The sequence below is a fragment of the Aspergillus versicolor genome (genome assembly GCF_001890125.1).
Source record: "Aspergillus versicolor CBS 583.65 unplaced genomic scaffold ASPVEscaffold_1, whole genome shotgun sequence".
In the NCBI taxonomy this organism is placed as follows: Eukaryota; Fungi; Ascomycota; class Eurotiomycetes; order Eurotiales; family Aspergillaceae; genus Aspergillus; species Aspergillus versicolor.
The window spans coordinates 1,047,544-1,063,115 of NW_024467524.1; the positions used below are offsets into that span (position 1 = coordinate 1,047,544).

A 15,572-nucleotide genomic window follows, 5' to 3' on the forward strand; every position below is an offset into this window, starting at 1 on the left:
CATCCGATTATTGGAGCAAGTGGACATCCCCATTAATTGCTGCGTCTATAACAAGCCGAGCGCGCCACGAGATCCATGTTGACCATGCTGGAGTCAATTTCTTCGCCTTCGTTTTCTCGCTTCTCTGCTTTGATTGCTGTCAGGGCCAAATTGCCCTAATTGTACCAACACTTTGTTCACTATGAATGCTTGATCTCTTTCATATTCCCCTCCCCCCTTTTTAGTAAATACAGCCTTTCAACTTGTTTGTCCATCCGAGCCATGTTAGATATGGACAGTTTTCCCAACGTGGGGCGTCCGGAAGTTTCCTATCTGGCAGGTTTCATTGTCCTATCCTACGTTATCAGTGTGATGGGATGTATCACGACACTTGAATTGCTCCATTGGCGGACATCGGCAGCTGGGTTTTACAACTGGTAAGTAGCTGAGCCGCATATGATATGACTCGGCAGATAACACATCTGACTGGTTGGCGAAATAGGTACCTGCTGCTCAGTTCTGCAATCTCAATGGGAGGAATCGGTATTTGGTGCATGCATTTTATCGGAAATCGCGCGATCGTTCTCGGTAACGGAGATGATAGTATTCAGGTCCTTTATAGCATGTCATTCACCGGTGTTTCCTTCGTCCTTCCCGTGGTTGTCTTGCTTGCAGCCTTTTATGCCGCTGGGACCAGTGAGAAGGCAGGCTATTCCAGGATATTGATAGGAGGGGTACTGACCGGAGGGTCAGTGTGTGGAATGCACTATGTTGGCCAACTGGGTATTAGCAATTACAAATGTGGCTACCATGCTGGGAACGTCGCCGGTTCTGCAGTGATCGCGGTAGTTGCCAGCACTGCTGCACTCAGTATCTTCTTTCGATGGAGAGCTTCCTGGACAAATCGCTGGTGGAGGCGTGTAATCTGCGGTTGCCTTTTGGCGGTGGCCGTGTCTGGCATGCATTGGACTGCTGCTGCTGGGACAACATACAACGAACATGATTCATCTGCGAGCACTGGTGGCCAGTTATCTCGAACTCAAACTGTCATCATATGCTCTGTTCTGGTTAGTCATTGATTTTCAACGCTATGCGGGTAGCTGAAAAACTAATTGAACCGGTCTAGGCTTTTGTTGCCTGTGCTGTCTTATCAGCATGTGCTATAACTGCTAATGGCGACCATAGAAAGTTAAGGATACAGGCACAACAGCTGGTCTTGACCTCTGCTTTCTTTGACCCGGAGGGACGTGTTATGGTTACACCGCATGCTCTTCTTCCTACTAGGAAAATAGTCGATCGTTATATCGGAAAGGTGAGTCACAGTTTCTGCTAGCTACGGCCTCTCACCACAAGCTCACCAAATCATTCACATTTTTTAGACTTTCAGCGACGATGACCTCACTCGAACCCATCCCGCGTTCCTATGGGCCTTTCGAGCAAGCAGAAACTGGGGCCTTATCAAAGAGGTTGTTCCATACATGCGAGACAGGATAGAAACAGAGCAAGAGGCGCACCGGCGATATGTTGGCAAAGGACTGGATCCAGAACAAGAAGCAGAGCTTAATGGCGGCTTTGATGAGTTGTTCAAGCGTCACTTTTGTGTGGCAGCATACGATCTTGCTGATCAGGTTCGACAGCCCTTGGATGATTTGGGTATGCTGTACGATGAAGTTTTAACCACATCTATTCCATCGTCACGGATTTCACGCGCAATGGGATACTCCGGACTACGCGCCGGCAAAGGCCAGTTAATGTTCACAGTTCGCCAACTGAGAAAGCAAGAAGCGTCTCGGCTCGCTGCATCTGGCTTCAGGTTTGCTACTATTGATACCATCACGACTCTACTCTCTAGCCGCATGAACGTTACATCAGAGGCGCTAGGAACCCACCTAAAGGATATGCGCGACTTCGCTACATCTTACCGAAACTTCCAGCCTGGCGTTCATCTCATTTCGTTTATTACCCGCCCTACTGTCCATGATCGCTTCGAAGTATTAACCGCCGCTGGCACTTCAAATCCACTGCCGTCGATGACATTACAAACGAGAAGCTTACAAATAGCTCATTTGGAGCTGATCTCACATATGGAGGGATGGCCAATCCAGACATGTTTAGATTGGTTGAGTTCTGGAAACGCACAAAGCCACCAGGATGCCAACGAGTTCCGTCAGGACTTAATCCGAGCAATGACACATCTTGCTAGGTCGCTGCCAGCAGACATCAATTCCGCATCGCGCTTCTCGCCCCGCCCTTTAATTGCGCCGTGCCGCAGCACAAGGATCTCCGATGACAAGACATGCATGCTACTTGCCTTCTGTACGGTTGGATCACTGAGCACGCGTGTTACTAACCCAAACTATACCTTTATGCCCCTTCGGCTCTTCCGTATTCAACAGCAAGTGAATAGCGGCGCTACCGATGTAGACGGGCTCGCCAAAGAACTCAGCGACGGCGTTCTCTTTTCTAATGTCCGCACAAGCTCCACTACCGACTCTGAAATGGAATCGTCGATCCTTTCCAAATTCAACATCCGTTCGTCTCGAAAACGGATCCCAGCATACAAGCAGACGACATCTCAGGAGACTCTCACGGATGCCACGCCATTAGGAGACATTATGGTCCGCAAAGAAGTCAAGGTCGACTCGGCGAGATTAGGTGACCCAGCGGTTGAAGCAGCCCTTGGAAGACAGTCCTCGACCACTGTGGTGGAGGCTGGTAGCTCAGCTGCCCACACCTACGTCGACGAACTCCATAATCTCTGCTATTCCCCTGGGATGCGTCTGCGCCCAGATTCCGGCTTTTGACATGACCCGACTTCATCTTGACGATATTTCATAATGCTTAAACGATACCCCCTCCATCTCACCTTCCCATATCGATATTGCGCCGTTATCCCTCACGACGCTTTATTGCGCTCGTCGAAAGCAGGTTGGGCGTTTTCGAACCGACATACACATCTTGTAAATTCATAGAATCTGTATATATGGTTATGACTGGAGTTTTATACACCTGATTTCATCCGGCGTAATCTACTCACCCCATTATTCGATGCTGGCGCATGGGTTGTTTTAGACAAAAAGAGCAAACTAGTTGATAATGATATCAAAATGAGGAGCAATCAACCATGATGATATCCTGTGTATATATATGTGCTATCAGCAATAAAAGATTTTCAATAAACTCGTTCAGGACCGGTTGTATAAATCCAGTAGAAGACAGTAGATGCTACATGGCTAATAAACAGATACGAGCTACGCAGTATATACTTGAGAGTTAATTTTCATAGAGAAATTGTAGTTCATAATTGTAAGCCATATAGTGAATCAGTCCAGCCAGATTTCACAAATATGAGCAAGAAGCAAAAGAGCTTAAGGAAAGCCCTTCTAAATTCTAAACAACCCGCCAAACTTGCCAGGCTGGGTTTCATGCCTTTCTTTTCCCAGGCCTATACGCCAAAACAACTCCTGAAGCAAAACCCAAGCCGAGTCAGCGCCAACCTCTCTAAGAGAGGTGCCAAGAAACAAACGCGTTACAAAAGTGAGGGTAAAAAAAGGAAGGTAAATGCGAGGCGCTAGACGTAACACTTGTACCGACCAGGATAGGAACGAGGGATAAAACCATCAATTGACAGAGAAAAGAGACGGGCCGAATGCAAGACCAGAATAGGGTAAGAGACGTTGGCCGGTCCAATCAAAGTTTTGTGAGAAACAGTTACGCATGCATACAGGACGCTCGCGTGGTCGGGTGGGAAGATCGAGGGACTGATTTGTTGGCAGGGTCGCACAGACGGCTCCAAATGCTGTCAGATATCGGGGAAATTTCAAAACACCGCTAAGTCGCTGACAATATGCTCGCTCTGGAATAATGCAACCATAGAAAAAACGACCACCCAACACACTTGAATGCAATGGAGGAGTGAAGAAGATTAGGAAGACGGCCGTAAAGTGACGGAATGACCCGAATAGAATCGCGGACCACGTCGAGGTATAGAAATAGGGTTTAGTGGGTGTTGCGGGTCCGGGTGATACGTTGACTTCGGCGTAACTTTTGCTCGGTTGTGTTGGATTCGCTCTGTGGGCTTGATGTATCACTAGGCTCAGTGTTTTGCCTCCTTCTCGGCTTTAGTCTCCTGCCCTTCTTCGGGAGAGACATGCCCTCTTCTCGTGATTCGGATGAGCTCGGCTCGATTGGCTCCTTGTCTCTATCCGTTGGAGAAGCTGATACCCCCTTATCGGGACTCACTCGAAGACGTAGGGAAACAAGATCGTTTTGATCATCCCGAAATGCTATCCCGACTGTAACGTCTGGGAGAATCCGTCGTTTTTGGTCACGGGCCCAAGTGCGCCGCGAGGCGGGCCGAGGATTTTCTTCCTCATCGCTATCATCGACTGACCGTTTACTTCCAGTGCTAAATGGAGATGAAGAGCGCGAAGATGGTTGGAACCGCGACTTCATGATTGCTCGCGAAGCTGGAGCTTCCAGAGGTTGTGCGTTGGCATCATCGCCAATGAGGTTTATAAACGCATTGTCTATGTTCCCTCGGCATTGCTCGAGTACTTCCACTATGGTTTCACGGTCATACTTACCGCCGAGACCTTCCTGAATAACTGATATTTTCCATGGGGAGGCCACATTTACTACGTTGCCTTCCGACGGCGCAGTGCTATCCAAGGTTGCTTTGTCAAATTTAGGAATGGACGGCAAGCCCGTGTGAGGACCATTAGAATGCCGCACGGATGAATAATGATGGAAGTCCTAAAAAAAAGAAGATAAGCGTTAGAATTAGAAAGAGACCAGCAAAATAGGTACTGGCAGCTCTTACATGGAACGCAATGTGCATGGTTTCCCTTTCCTCGTCCCGCGGGGCGTGGACGTCACGGAAATTCTGAATCCCATATTCTGTATAGACATTGACGTCCTTCTTGAAAGACTGGCAAAATGCTTGTATTTCCTCTGCTCCACCCCATACGCCATTCTTCCGTGACTCTGCTACCCTTGAGTCAAAGCTTCGTTCCTTATCTTTCACTGACGGAGCAGGTGCAGGAGCAGGACTTGCAGATGACGACGAGCAATAGGTATTCCTAGCTGCTTCGGCTGCCGCACGCCTAGGTGCCCTACGCTCCCCACCAGCCGCTGCTATAAAACTCATGAAGTATTCCCGGTTGGCAAAAATATGGTCGGCGAGCCGCGTTCGGATGTGGTCGGCATGGTGGAAGTCTCCGTACAATTGATCAGATAGAGCGTAGTAGAGGCAATTACCTACGAGTAAACAGTTAGAAACACTACATAATTCAGGCAAGACAAGGGTGGAGATGATCGAGGCCGATTTCTCGACGTTGGGGATCATTACCATCACCCTCAGTAGGAAGAGCATAAAGCCCTAGTTGAGTGAGGCTAGCAAGCTCCAAGCATTCCGTCTCAACTTTCCCGCGTGTATTCCTGGAGGTTGCGGGGCGGTCCTCTTGGGAACTCTGCTCCGATGGCGGATTCTCAGGTTTGTGGTCGTTGACCGAGCTCCCTTCGACATGGCTATCATGGTGAGGGGCAATTATAGGCACAATTCTGGCGCCTCTGGGGACATCAGCCATGGTTGAATAATCCCTACCCCACGAAGGACCCTCATTGAGGAGGGTAGAGAAGAGAGCCACGTCGAGCCAGAGTGAGAGGGAAAGAGAGGGCTCGAAATGGGGAGAGACGAAGGGTCGGTGGAGCGAGGATGGAGGACTCGGAGGAGAGGAAAAGAAATATGGAGCTTAAAAAAATAGTAATAGCCCAGGGTTGACTCGGGAAAAATTGGATGATTAAAATGCACGGTGCCTGCCTCAGCAGGACACAAAGAGGAAAGAATGCCCTCTTTCTTCTTCTTTCGACTTCGACTCGATGAATCACACTTTGAGTCTACCAAATAGTCTTAATGTGTTGGAGAGTTTCTTGCCAGTTGATTGTTGCCTCCGCGTTTTGTATTTGGTAACAGCCCTGTCACTGTATTATTGGTTTTAACTCTGGGGGCGGCACACGTATCTCCCTTCCTATTCCGGCTAAGTACGCGGTGTATTCTCGGCGCGTCGCGCTTCCTGTTCGAGCCTCGCCCAGCTCCTGACAGAACACGTCGTTGTTGAAGTGTGTTAAGGAGGAACTCTGGATGTACGGTGTAAGGTGTGCTTGTCTTTTAATCATACCTAGTAGTGGCGGTGCAAAAGGGCAATACGCAGTTGGAGAAGTCTCGTGTCTTGCGCTGATAACGAAGAACCCCGCACGAGGGCCACAACAAAGAACGCGGAGAACGAGGATTTGACAACGACAGAGTCGCCAAAGAATGGTTGTTTGCATTTGGAAACCCCTCATTCCTCATCGCTCGATACTTGCCGCGCGGGCCTATCAGCTGTAGGTCCTTGATGTATTCCCGTGAAGCACTGCAAGAAGCCGATTTGCATGCCCCGCCACAAGTGCCAGGTTCCAAGTCTCCAACTCCCGGTTAATCAAACGCTACCATCTGCCCAATTGGCAATAAGGTGACAGCAACCTTGGGGTACCTTAGCTCTTGACTGTCAGCCCATGTCACTCTGCAGTTGCTACTTATTACTCCCTGCCACATCGTATCTTTGTCCTTTCCCTCCTCCCACTAACTCACAACTGGATCGTACTGAATCCCTGCTCTTTGTGGATGTGATAGAGAGTAGCAATGGCCGCAAATAACATCGTAATAATAGGGTACGATATGTTCTTGCAATCCAATTCTTCTAAACTATGTACTAATCATTAACAACAGGGCTGGTGTCTCTGGGTTGACAACCGCATACCTTTTGTCCCAAGATCCCAGAAACTCCATTACTGTCGTTGCCAAACATATGCCCGGGGATTACGATATAGAATACTGTTCCCCTTGGGCCGGTGCTAATTACCTTCCGTATGTTTGTTCTATCACCTATTTGGAACCCCGTCTTCGTCGCTAACACCAGGACTTAGAACCGGAAATCCTGGCAGTAACCATGCTAAATGGGAACAAGAGACATGGCAGCCATTGAAGGAACTGACAGAGAACCACCCTGAGGCAGGCGTTCATTTTCAAGGTATTCCATCCTTGAATGAAACATGTAACCTGCTAATGGGAGATAGAATCCATCGTTTACAATCGAAAGAAGGACCAGGAAACCTCTATCGGCCAGTGGTTTTCAGCTCTAGTCAGTGATAACCCATGGTACAAAGATACTGTTCCCGATGTAAGCACTCTGCCATTTATTGCATCTTGTAGGTATTCTATACCAATCCACTAACCATCGCCGCCCAGTTCAAACCCATCCCAAAAGATCAGCTAGCTCCCGGAATCGACAACGCCCAGAGTTTCACATCAGTATGCATTAACACCGCAGTATACCTCCCCTGGCTAGTCGGGCAGTGCCGCAAGAACGGCGCAGTATTTAAGCGCGCAGTTTTTAAACACATATCAGACGCGGCAAACGCCCATCACTCCGGCAGACCTAGCGACGTCGTCGTAAACTGCACTGGCCTATCATCGAAGAAGCTAGGCGGCGTCCTCGACGAAAAGCTTCATCCAGGCCGCGGCCAAATCATTGTAGTCCGAAACGACCCCGGTAAGATGGTCTCAGTCTCGGGAACGGACGACGGCGAGGACGAGCTGGTCTACATGATGACCCGCGCTGCTGGTGGTGGGACTATCCTAGGTGGCTGCTATCAGAAGCACCAGTGGGACCCATTGCCCGATCCCAATCTGGCCGTCCGCATCATGAAGCGTGCAATCTCCGTATGTCCAGAACTGGTGTCCAAAGGGCAAGGGATTGAAGGCCTAGATATAATAAGACATGGCGTTGGACTGCGGCCTCTGAGGGATGGTGGGCCACGTATCGAGGCGGAGAAGATTGATGGTGTTGCGGTTGTGCATAATTACGGCCATGGTGGGTTTGGATATCAATCTTCCTATGGCTGCGCGGCCGAAGCCGTGCGGCTAGTGAAGGAGACTTTGCAGGACAAAGTCCAGGCGAAGCTATGAATAAAATTTTGGAGTTGTATAGAGACTGGCAGAGTAGTGGCCGTCTGCGTTGCCAGGATGAAATTCAAATTACTCTTAGTATCGAAAATACCGACAAACCTTGGTTTGTCACTCGAATAAGGCCTTTCCTTTCCATTTCCCTAAATTTCCTGAAGAAAGTATTAAGAACGTAAGGTAATTTCCCTAGGTTATGTAGACGTCGACATTGCGTCATCACAACTCCGTGGTGGTATTCCGGGGATTAGATTAACAACACAGACTGTAACTATTCTTTCCTTGTTCTTATATTAATTAACTTTAACCGAATAACCAGATTACACTGGAACATCCGTCCCGATACCTTTTCACGAAAGAGTACAGTTACCAGAATGAAATACAAAGCTCCCGAGGTGGAAGAAGAGTACGAGGAAGACGACGTAACAAACACGTCAAAGCGCAAGAGAGTCCACGAGGAAACGCCCGTGGTTCAGGAAGAGAGTGCAGACGAGGCTGAATTGCAGCCACCGAGTAAGGCTGCCAGGGCTGGTGGAGATCTTGATGAAGAGGAAGATGACGACGACGGAGAGTCTGGTGAAGGCGATCCTGACCAGGAGGAGCTTGATGAGGAAGATTTTGATGAGGAGTTGAGCGATCTAGATGAGGAGGAGAGTGAAGAAAGAGAGGCTGAACAAGAAAAGGGTACGAACCAGGAGAAGTCGCGACAGTCTACGAGTGGTGAAAAGCTGAAGAAGACCATTGAGAAATATGGTCATGGTCCGCTTGAGGGAACAGCGATTGAAGAGAAAGCGCTTACGGGATCGCCTGATACCATTCTAGCTATGCTCATTGACGCAATGCTGAAGTCGAAGCCGTTGTCCCATGAACTCACGGACCGTACACTGCGTAAACTTGTTGATGTTGGATACCACGATATCCAGAAGCTGGGGGATGCTAGCTGGGAGGAGAGAGCTATGGTCCTGAAGGATGGGGGATACAATCGATACAGAGAACAGGGTTCAACAAACCTGGGGAAACTGGTCGAGCTCGTTAACGATAAATATGGTGGGCATCCCCGTCCTTTGGACACTTAGTTAACTATAGCTAACTCGGGTCACAGATGGGGATCTGAACAATGTCATAAAGTCCGCAGAGTACGATCCTCAGAGAACGAAGCAGCTCGTAAAGGAAGTCCACGGTCTGGGAGACCTAGGCGTGGAGCTTTTCTTCAACAACGTGCAAAGCGTTTGGCCGTCTATCGCTCCATTTATTGATTCCCGGAGTCTACAAACTGCGGAGGACGCTGGACTGGGGACCGACCTGGATTCCATTTATGCAGACTTGGAGGGAGACTCAATCAGGATGTGCAAGTTGGCAAATGCCTTGTCGACCGCCAGATTAGAGAAACGAGTGGGAGATCTGATGGCGATTTGATCATTCTTCTAAGGGTGTATATCATATACTAGTATTAGGCTTAACCTCCAAATGAGCGACTATCTAGCGGTTTATGCAGCTATGTAAGGCTTCATGTGGATTTCCAATTAGGAGTATCTGGCCTCACGAACCAATACACTGATCGATATATTGAATCTGGTGTGTCGATAGGTCATTCAGCCAGGTCTGACGGGGACCAGATGATCAATAATGGTAATGCTTCACTGGTAAAACACCCCGTCCTCCGGCGCGGTGACGTCTGCATCCGAAAACGCACAGTGCCCAATCTCTCCTGGCTTAGAAGGCTCAACACCCCATTTCAGAAGCCGGTATTCGATATCAAATTTCTCATCGTCTGTTTTGGTCCGCGGATGACAGGCTGCAGCTATGGCAAGACTGCAGCTGCCAGCAATTGGCATCCCTGTTTTAAACCGCTGGCAACCTATCAGGAATAAAGAGGCCGGCAGAAGAATGCTCACACAAATGCTGATAACAATTGCAAGCGGTGAATACCCAAGTGCTATAACATCGAAATAGGGTTCCCTCTCTCTAAACTCGTTATAAGCCTTAGCGCTCACTAAGAATATACTCTGTGAAATGAGCCAATGTGTCAAGGCAGACAAAGCAATAAGTGGTAATCCATAGCGATAAGGTAGTGATAGGAAGTGCGATGTACGTTGATTCTCTTTGGGAGAAGTTGAAACGCGGAGTCCTTTTCTTTCTTCAGAGAATGTGTTCCATTCGCCTGCAAGGGCCATGTTGGTGAGGATTCCATTGGATAGGACATAGAGAACTGAATAGATGAGTTGAGGGGAATTGACGATGAGAACATTGGGAACCAGCTCTTCAGGCCAATTCTCATCATTAATAATTGCATTATGCTGGACAGTTCCAAGGCCAGAATCCCAAATACCGTCAGTGATTTCCATCTTGCACAGCCCCAGCCCTAGGAGGCTAATTGAGACGGCTAGCGAGAGAGTGTACCTAGCGACTAACATTAGCTTATATCGCGGGTTTAAAGAGGAGTGACGTACATTAAGCAAAGGCTGGCCCAGCGAGTCTTGGACAAAGATGACCACCATCGCTTTTGCTTTGCAAAATATGGTTGCGGCTCGTATACTGAGTCTTTTCCGAGTATAGAATATTTTTGTTCCCGAACGCCGCACCTTGTCTCCGATGATACCATCCGGCGCGTCAATAGACAGGTTCCAACAGTCGAGGAATCAGGAGACTGAAGAAAAGAAGCTACAGCATCACCGACTGTCAACAGCGGCTTGTCTCGGAGGCATAATAGGACAAGACAGATCAGTATAGCCTTGGCCAGGTTGGCACCAATCACCACTATAGCAAGCGGCAAACTGTACTCGAGGGAGCACTGTTCTATCGTTTTCTGTACCAGGCAATAGTCAACCTTATACCCACTCACAACCCAGTCCTGTCCTGAGCTAACCCGTGAGCGAACATCGGAACAAAATTTCGGCCACTCATTGAGGGGAACGCCGGGTGAGTGTCCGCGGTCTGATACGCATACCCAAGAATACGCCGGATCCGGAGAGTACTCTGAGGGACTTGTGAACACCTGCATGCCAATAGCCGATATGGGCTCTTCCGAACCGTCGAATCCCTGGCTGACTAGGATTACATTGTTGTACTTGGATAGAAATTCGGTAAAATACGCCGAGATGCAATCTTGTGGCGCTAGGTGCGTCATGTTGTTGGCCATTTCCACGAGCCTTAGACCATCGGAAAGAGCTGACGAGCTCAAATTAGGGTATGCGGCAGCCGTAATTTCGGTGTTGGTCAGGGAAGTGAAGCTTGAGTTCGCCACGTATATGGATGGAGCATTGACGGAAAATGTCGAGTATACCGTCGAGTTGTAACTACTTGATCAGCATCTGATTGCCACAAGGCGAAGACAGAACTTACATACAGTAAATGAAGTGGCGCAGAGGAGAGAACAAGGCAAAGCCACAAGAACAGGCGCATCCCAGAGATCCTTGATAGGTTCCGAGCGCTGGGGACACCAATATCAAGCCATTCGTTCCGTGAATGGGAGCGATCCACGTCGTTTCTCGTCGGTGAGCTGACGCATTGCTACAGAAGTTCTCTCAGCGCCATATTGAAGAATTAAAAGGATACGGGGTGACTATACCATAGCAAAGTTACTTGCCGCCAGCAGAAGCGTGCTGAGAATGTTAATCAAGAGATGAACCCCAGTGCTGAGCCTTTTGACACGATCGCAGTTTTCTGAAAGCAGAAGAACACTCTGTCCATGTTCTGATTTCCGGAGACTCGCCCACAGGACCATGATCAGGTTAACGAGCAGGACCGCGGCCGAGACGGCAGAGCCCAGATAGAGTGTCCGCCTCCACTTTGCAATACGAGGTTCGCTAGATTCCCTAGGCTCTAATGTCTTATCTTCATCGATGTCGTCCTCTGGATAATGGTCACGTCGCAAAGCAGTGAACGAGAAGACAGCGGAGTTCGGATTCCGTATCATGGTGAATACCATCTTGAACGGTTGCGAGGCGGCCTTTGGCGGGTTGTGGAGGGAAAAATCATCCTAGTCCTGGCGCTCAGCACAATGGATGTGAAGTTTACAGAAGACCTGCCATGAGCGAACACTGATTTTAAGCAGGACCCCAGCTTCGGCGAGATCGTGAGACTGATCTTCATACTTCGTGCACACAGCCTCCGACAAGCGGTCTGTTCCTGTCTGAGCCTCCACGACGACCCGCACCCTGGGCATGTTCAACTTGAACTTGAAACAAAAGTGGGCCAATGAGGCTGGGAATGGCAGTTCTGGCGTGAAGTTAACTTGGAGTCTTGTTAGGCCAAGATCAACAGTGACCGTGCGGAACAGAAGCACCCCTGCATTTGGCCCGAGAGGCTGAGCTTCAGTGTTTTGCATGAGGCCTTGCCATATGAAATTCACCGCCCAGTAGCAGTTTATGGCTCGTCTCTCATGGTTTTCTATGCCATATATTGGTGGGCATATTTAACAGGCCTACCTTGAGTTTGTTCATCGTCGAATCCGAGGGGCGGATCCGCATCTACAAATACTGGAAAGGCACGGCATGCCTTAAGCACAGCGATTTATACTTGCACTATACTATAACTATGCTCTTCGGAATGACTAATTAATAGCAGTCGAGCAGCTGCAGCCGCGTATACTATACACATCTAGTACCACGCCAACAGACGCGTGACGGAACGGAATTGGAGAGCACCATGTTAGCAAGCTGGGGCCACCGGTGCTGAACATATCTCTGCCTTAATTTTCTGACGGAAAGGGTGTCGCTGCTGCTAGGAAAAATCTCAATGTTTTCCCGACCTCGCTAAAATCATTTTTGTTTTTGATACTGAAGACCACCCTGGGCGGCCAAGTTGAACAGGCCCCGTCATTCAAGCCCGAAGAGAATGGAGCTTGGACTAAATTGAGAAGATTCAGATGGGAACCTTTATATAGAAGATATAAGTACTTGTAATTTAGTTACAATGGTCCTGTAATCATCTGAGCTCTGCGCAGTGCTCCAAGGCCTGTGTACAGCCAGCCAGCCACTTGGAACAGCCGCTGGGCGCCGCTGAGTCATCCGAACCCGCCCTGTTCTTGGCAGACCCGCTGTTGCGCCTCGCTGGGAAAGGATGCTAGAGTTCCTGTTCATGTCCCCAGCCTTTCATCCGCACTTTTCTTCCCTTTCTTGCTTTTCATTCACAGCTTCATTTGGGACAATAGACTCCTCCTTTCCCCTTTCCGACTCCTTGGTTGACCTACCAGCAATCGTACGCCCCTACTCCTCGCGACAATCTTGCTACCTAGCTCCCCTGACAGATTCGTCAACTTCAACAAGCTACGTGGTGGTTCATCAAGCTCGATCTAGGCAACAAACATTCTCCTCTAGCAGCGCAACAACCCGCACGCCTTGATTCTGCGTATTGCCGGAATTCCTCCCATACTCGCCAACTTCAAACCCACACCGGACACAGCTACTCCGCGACAACCTAGCATAACCTTCAACATGGATTTCTCCAACATCTTGTATGTTGCAACATGTTGTCGTTTATTTGTCGGGGAGCGAATTCATTGCTGACCTGATGCTCTTTGCTTTAGTCGCTTTGCTAACATCGCCGTCGGCGCCATCATGGTTCTTGGTGGTATCGCCCAGTTCTTCCCGATAAGCATGGGCAATATCATCACCGGTGTCTATGTGATTCTGTTTGGTCTCAGTAAGTCTCCCCTGCCAAGCTGAACCTTGACCGATGTCCGCGGAAACTGACTCGCTGTAGTCGTTGCTGGGTTGGAGTTCTTGCCCAACGTCCCCGACTATATCTACCGCTATGCGTCCTTCCTGTTCTCCTTCGTCGGCCGTGGTGTTTGTAAGTTTTGTCCCTTGGGCTTTCGTTCAATGACCGCAGGCTGACATTTTTGTGAAGTCTATATCTTTGTCGGGTGTCTCATTCTTCACGGCCACGTCCTGCAATACATTGCTGCTTCGATTGTCGGCATCCTTGGTATCGGTTACGTCGTCTTGGAATTCGTCCCGTCTATCGAACCCCCGTCCAATATGCGTGAGGCCGACCAGGGCTGGGGCGCTGAGCAGGTTGTCTAAGGCTTATAGCGCATGTTCGTGGGTCTGGGAACCGGATTGTGACACAATACAATCTTCATCGTGCTCTGCGCAACCGTTGCGATCGATGAACGGTCGATTGTATTCCTTCAAGATATAAACCGCGAGATTCAAGTTCGAATAATTTGGGATTCTCGTGATGAACGACATTCCATGAGTGTGATGAATGACTCCGACGATTGAGGCAAGATATAGGTGAGAAGGACAATATGTGGTGGATATAAACTACTTTCTACTTGCGCATCTTATTAGGGGACGGTGGATCCTCTTTACTTTCTGAGGGCCAATATATTCAGCCACGTTTTCTTTTATTATTATTATTCTTTTTATTGTCAATTTCTGATTTGCTTATCCGCTGTCCGCTTGGTCTGCTCACCAGCACTGTATCATACATTTCTGTAGATGGGCCATTATTGTGACTAGTTATTCCTTACTTAAAGAGTAGCGATCATGAAACCAATTTAATCCACAGCGTACCCCTCGTCGAATATCGTTAGTCGCGAAGAGGGAAAAGGACGGGCGAAGTCGTTTATCTTATCAAAGCGCTCGATCTAATCTATGACAACTTAATTCCGAGTCTAAGCAGTGATACGAGTCAGAGACACGCGTGATCAGTGACCATGAATGCCGCTCGCTGAAACAAAAGTCCATTGTCGATCTTGGCTGTCGTCAACTCCACCAGGTATCCAGGACGAGCAACTCCTGGCCAGCACGTGTTTCGAGTTGTGACGGGTCGTTAATCTGAGGGGATATTTGGGGCTCATTAGTTATTCTCTGATCGCCATGATTCGTAAGCACTGGGCAGTAGGCGCTATCCAGGCGTCACGCAGGAAAGCTGGGCCCGAGGACGGAACATAGAGCCCAGCCGTCAGCGGGGTCGTCTTCAAGGAAGAACGAAGACGGATCATGACGCCTAACTCGTGTTATCACGTTATGACGTTCAAGCTTGTGACTGACTCTCGTTCAAGAGAGAATTGAGAGTTAAGGTCAAGTCCGAGAGTAAAGTCCGAACTCCCCAGGCTCAGACTGACAGCTTTCATTCTCCAGGGTTGGAAAGCCATGCCGAGAACAAGGGGGTGAGTTACGTTCCAAGTTTTGTTGAGTACGCACGTGTGTACGGTGAAGGGAGAAGCTGCCACGCTGAGGCAAACTTATGCACTCCGAACGAGGTTTGTCTACTCCGTAGATTCTTGACCGGTACCTATATTGCGCAGGGATGGTAACGTCACGGCTTGGTAGTACACGCTGTATTAAGTACTGGAGGAGTTGGACAGAACCCTGTCCATTCCATGTCAAGCACAGGGGTGGGCAGGGATACAAGCGTGCGTTTAAGTCGGACAAGGTAGGTAGCAGCGTTATTTTAATGCATGTATTATAGATCGATATCATGATTCTGGCATGGCCCTTGTCGCGTTATGCCGTCTCCCGTGTTTGGAGAGCCACGCCATGGCTTTCCGACCTCGGGGTTTCCACTGCGCGCAACATGGGTATGGTGGCCCTGGTTTGTGCAAATGGCGGCTGGGGCAATGGCCAAGGAGTTGACGGAA

At 49.0% G+C, this 15,572-nt stretch overlaps 4 protein-coding genes across 4 annotated transcripts; 3 read left to right on the forward strand and 1 right to left on the reverse strand.

Moving 5' to 3' along the window:
• Positions 1–602: 602 nt before the first annotated feature.
• ASPVEDRAFT_118926 (uncharacterized protein) lies at positions 603–2,783 on the forward strand (the record flags this gene model as incomplete). Its single annotated transcript, XM_040805651.1, has 3 exons — positions 603–1,046; positions 1,106–1,291; positions 1,359–2,783. 3 exons carry the CDS (start codon positions 603–605, stop codon positions 2,781–2,783), a joined length of 2,055 nt encoding a protein of 684 aa, XP_040661926.1.
• A 1,195-nt stretch (positions 2,784–3,978) lies between these two features.
• Positions 3,979–5,567, reverse strand: ASPVEDRAFT_121598 (OTU domain-containing protein; the record flags this gene model as incomplete). Its single annotated transcript, XM_040805901.1, has 3 exons — positions 3,979–4,734; positions 4,802–5,238; positions 5,330–5,567. 3 exons carry the CDS (start codon positions 5,565–5,567, stop codon positions 3,979–3,981), a joined length of 1,431 nt encoding a protein of 476 aa, XP_040661927.1.
• Positions 5,568–6,512: 945 nt separating this feature from the next.
• Positions 6,513–8,083, forward strand: ASPVEDRAFT_35517 (FAD-dependent oxidoreductase). The gene is made up of 5 exons (XM_040811011.1): positions 6,513–6,690; positions 6,749–6,886; positions 6,946–7,049; positions 7,096–7,199; positions 7,268–8,083. The coding sequence occupies exons 1-5, from the start codon at positions 6,662–6,664 to the stop codon at positions 7,985–7,987; spliced, it is 1,095 nt and encodes a 364-aa protein (XP_040661928.1). The 5' UTR covers positions 6,513–6,661; the 3' UTR covers positions 7,988–8,083.
• A 272-nt stretch (positions 8,084–8,355) lies between these two features.
• ASPVEDRAFT_48429 (TVP15 family protein) lies at positions 8,356–14,007 on the forward strand (the record flags this gene model as incomplete). Its single annotated transcript, XM_040814005.1, has 5 exons — positions 8,356–9,028; positions 9,084–9,348; positions 13,509–13,624; positions 13,685–13,774; positions 13,832–14,007. 5 exons carry the CDS (start codon positions 8,356–8,358, stop codon positions 14,005–14,007), a joined length of 1,320 nt encoding a protein of 439 aa, XP_040661929.1.
• Between the last annotated feature and the right edge of the window lie 1,565 nt (positions 14,008–15,572).

Excerpts from the sequence above, each read along its gene's own strand:
- ASPVEDRAFT_35517 (XM_040811011.1), top strand. The coding sequence starts at position 6,662 with ATGGCCGCAAATAACATCGTAATAATAGG. Across the intron at positions 6,691-6,748 it reads AATAACATCGTAATAATAGG|GGCTGGTGTCTCTGGGTTGA; the intron begins GTACGATATGTT and ends CATTAACAACAG. Across the intron at positions 7,050-7,095 it reads GGCAGGCGTTCATTTTCAAG|AATCCATCGTTTACAATCGA; the intron begins GTATTCCATCCT and ends AATGGGAGATAG.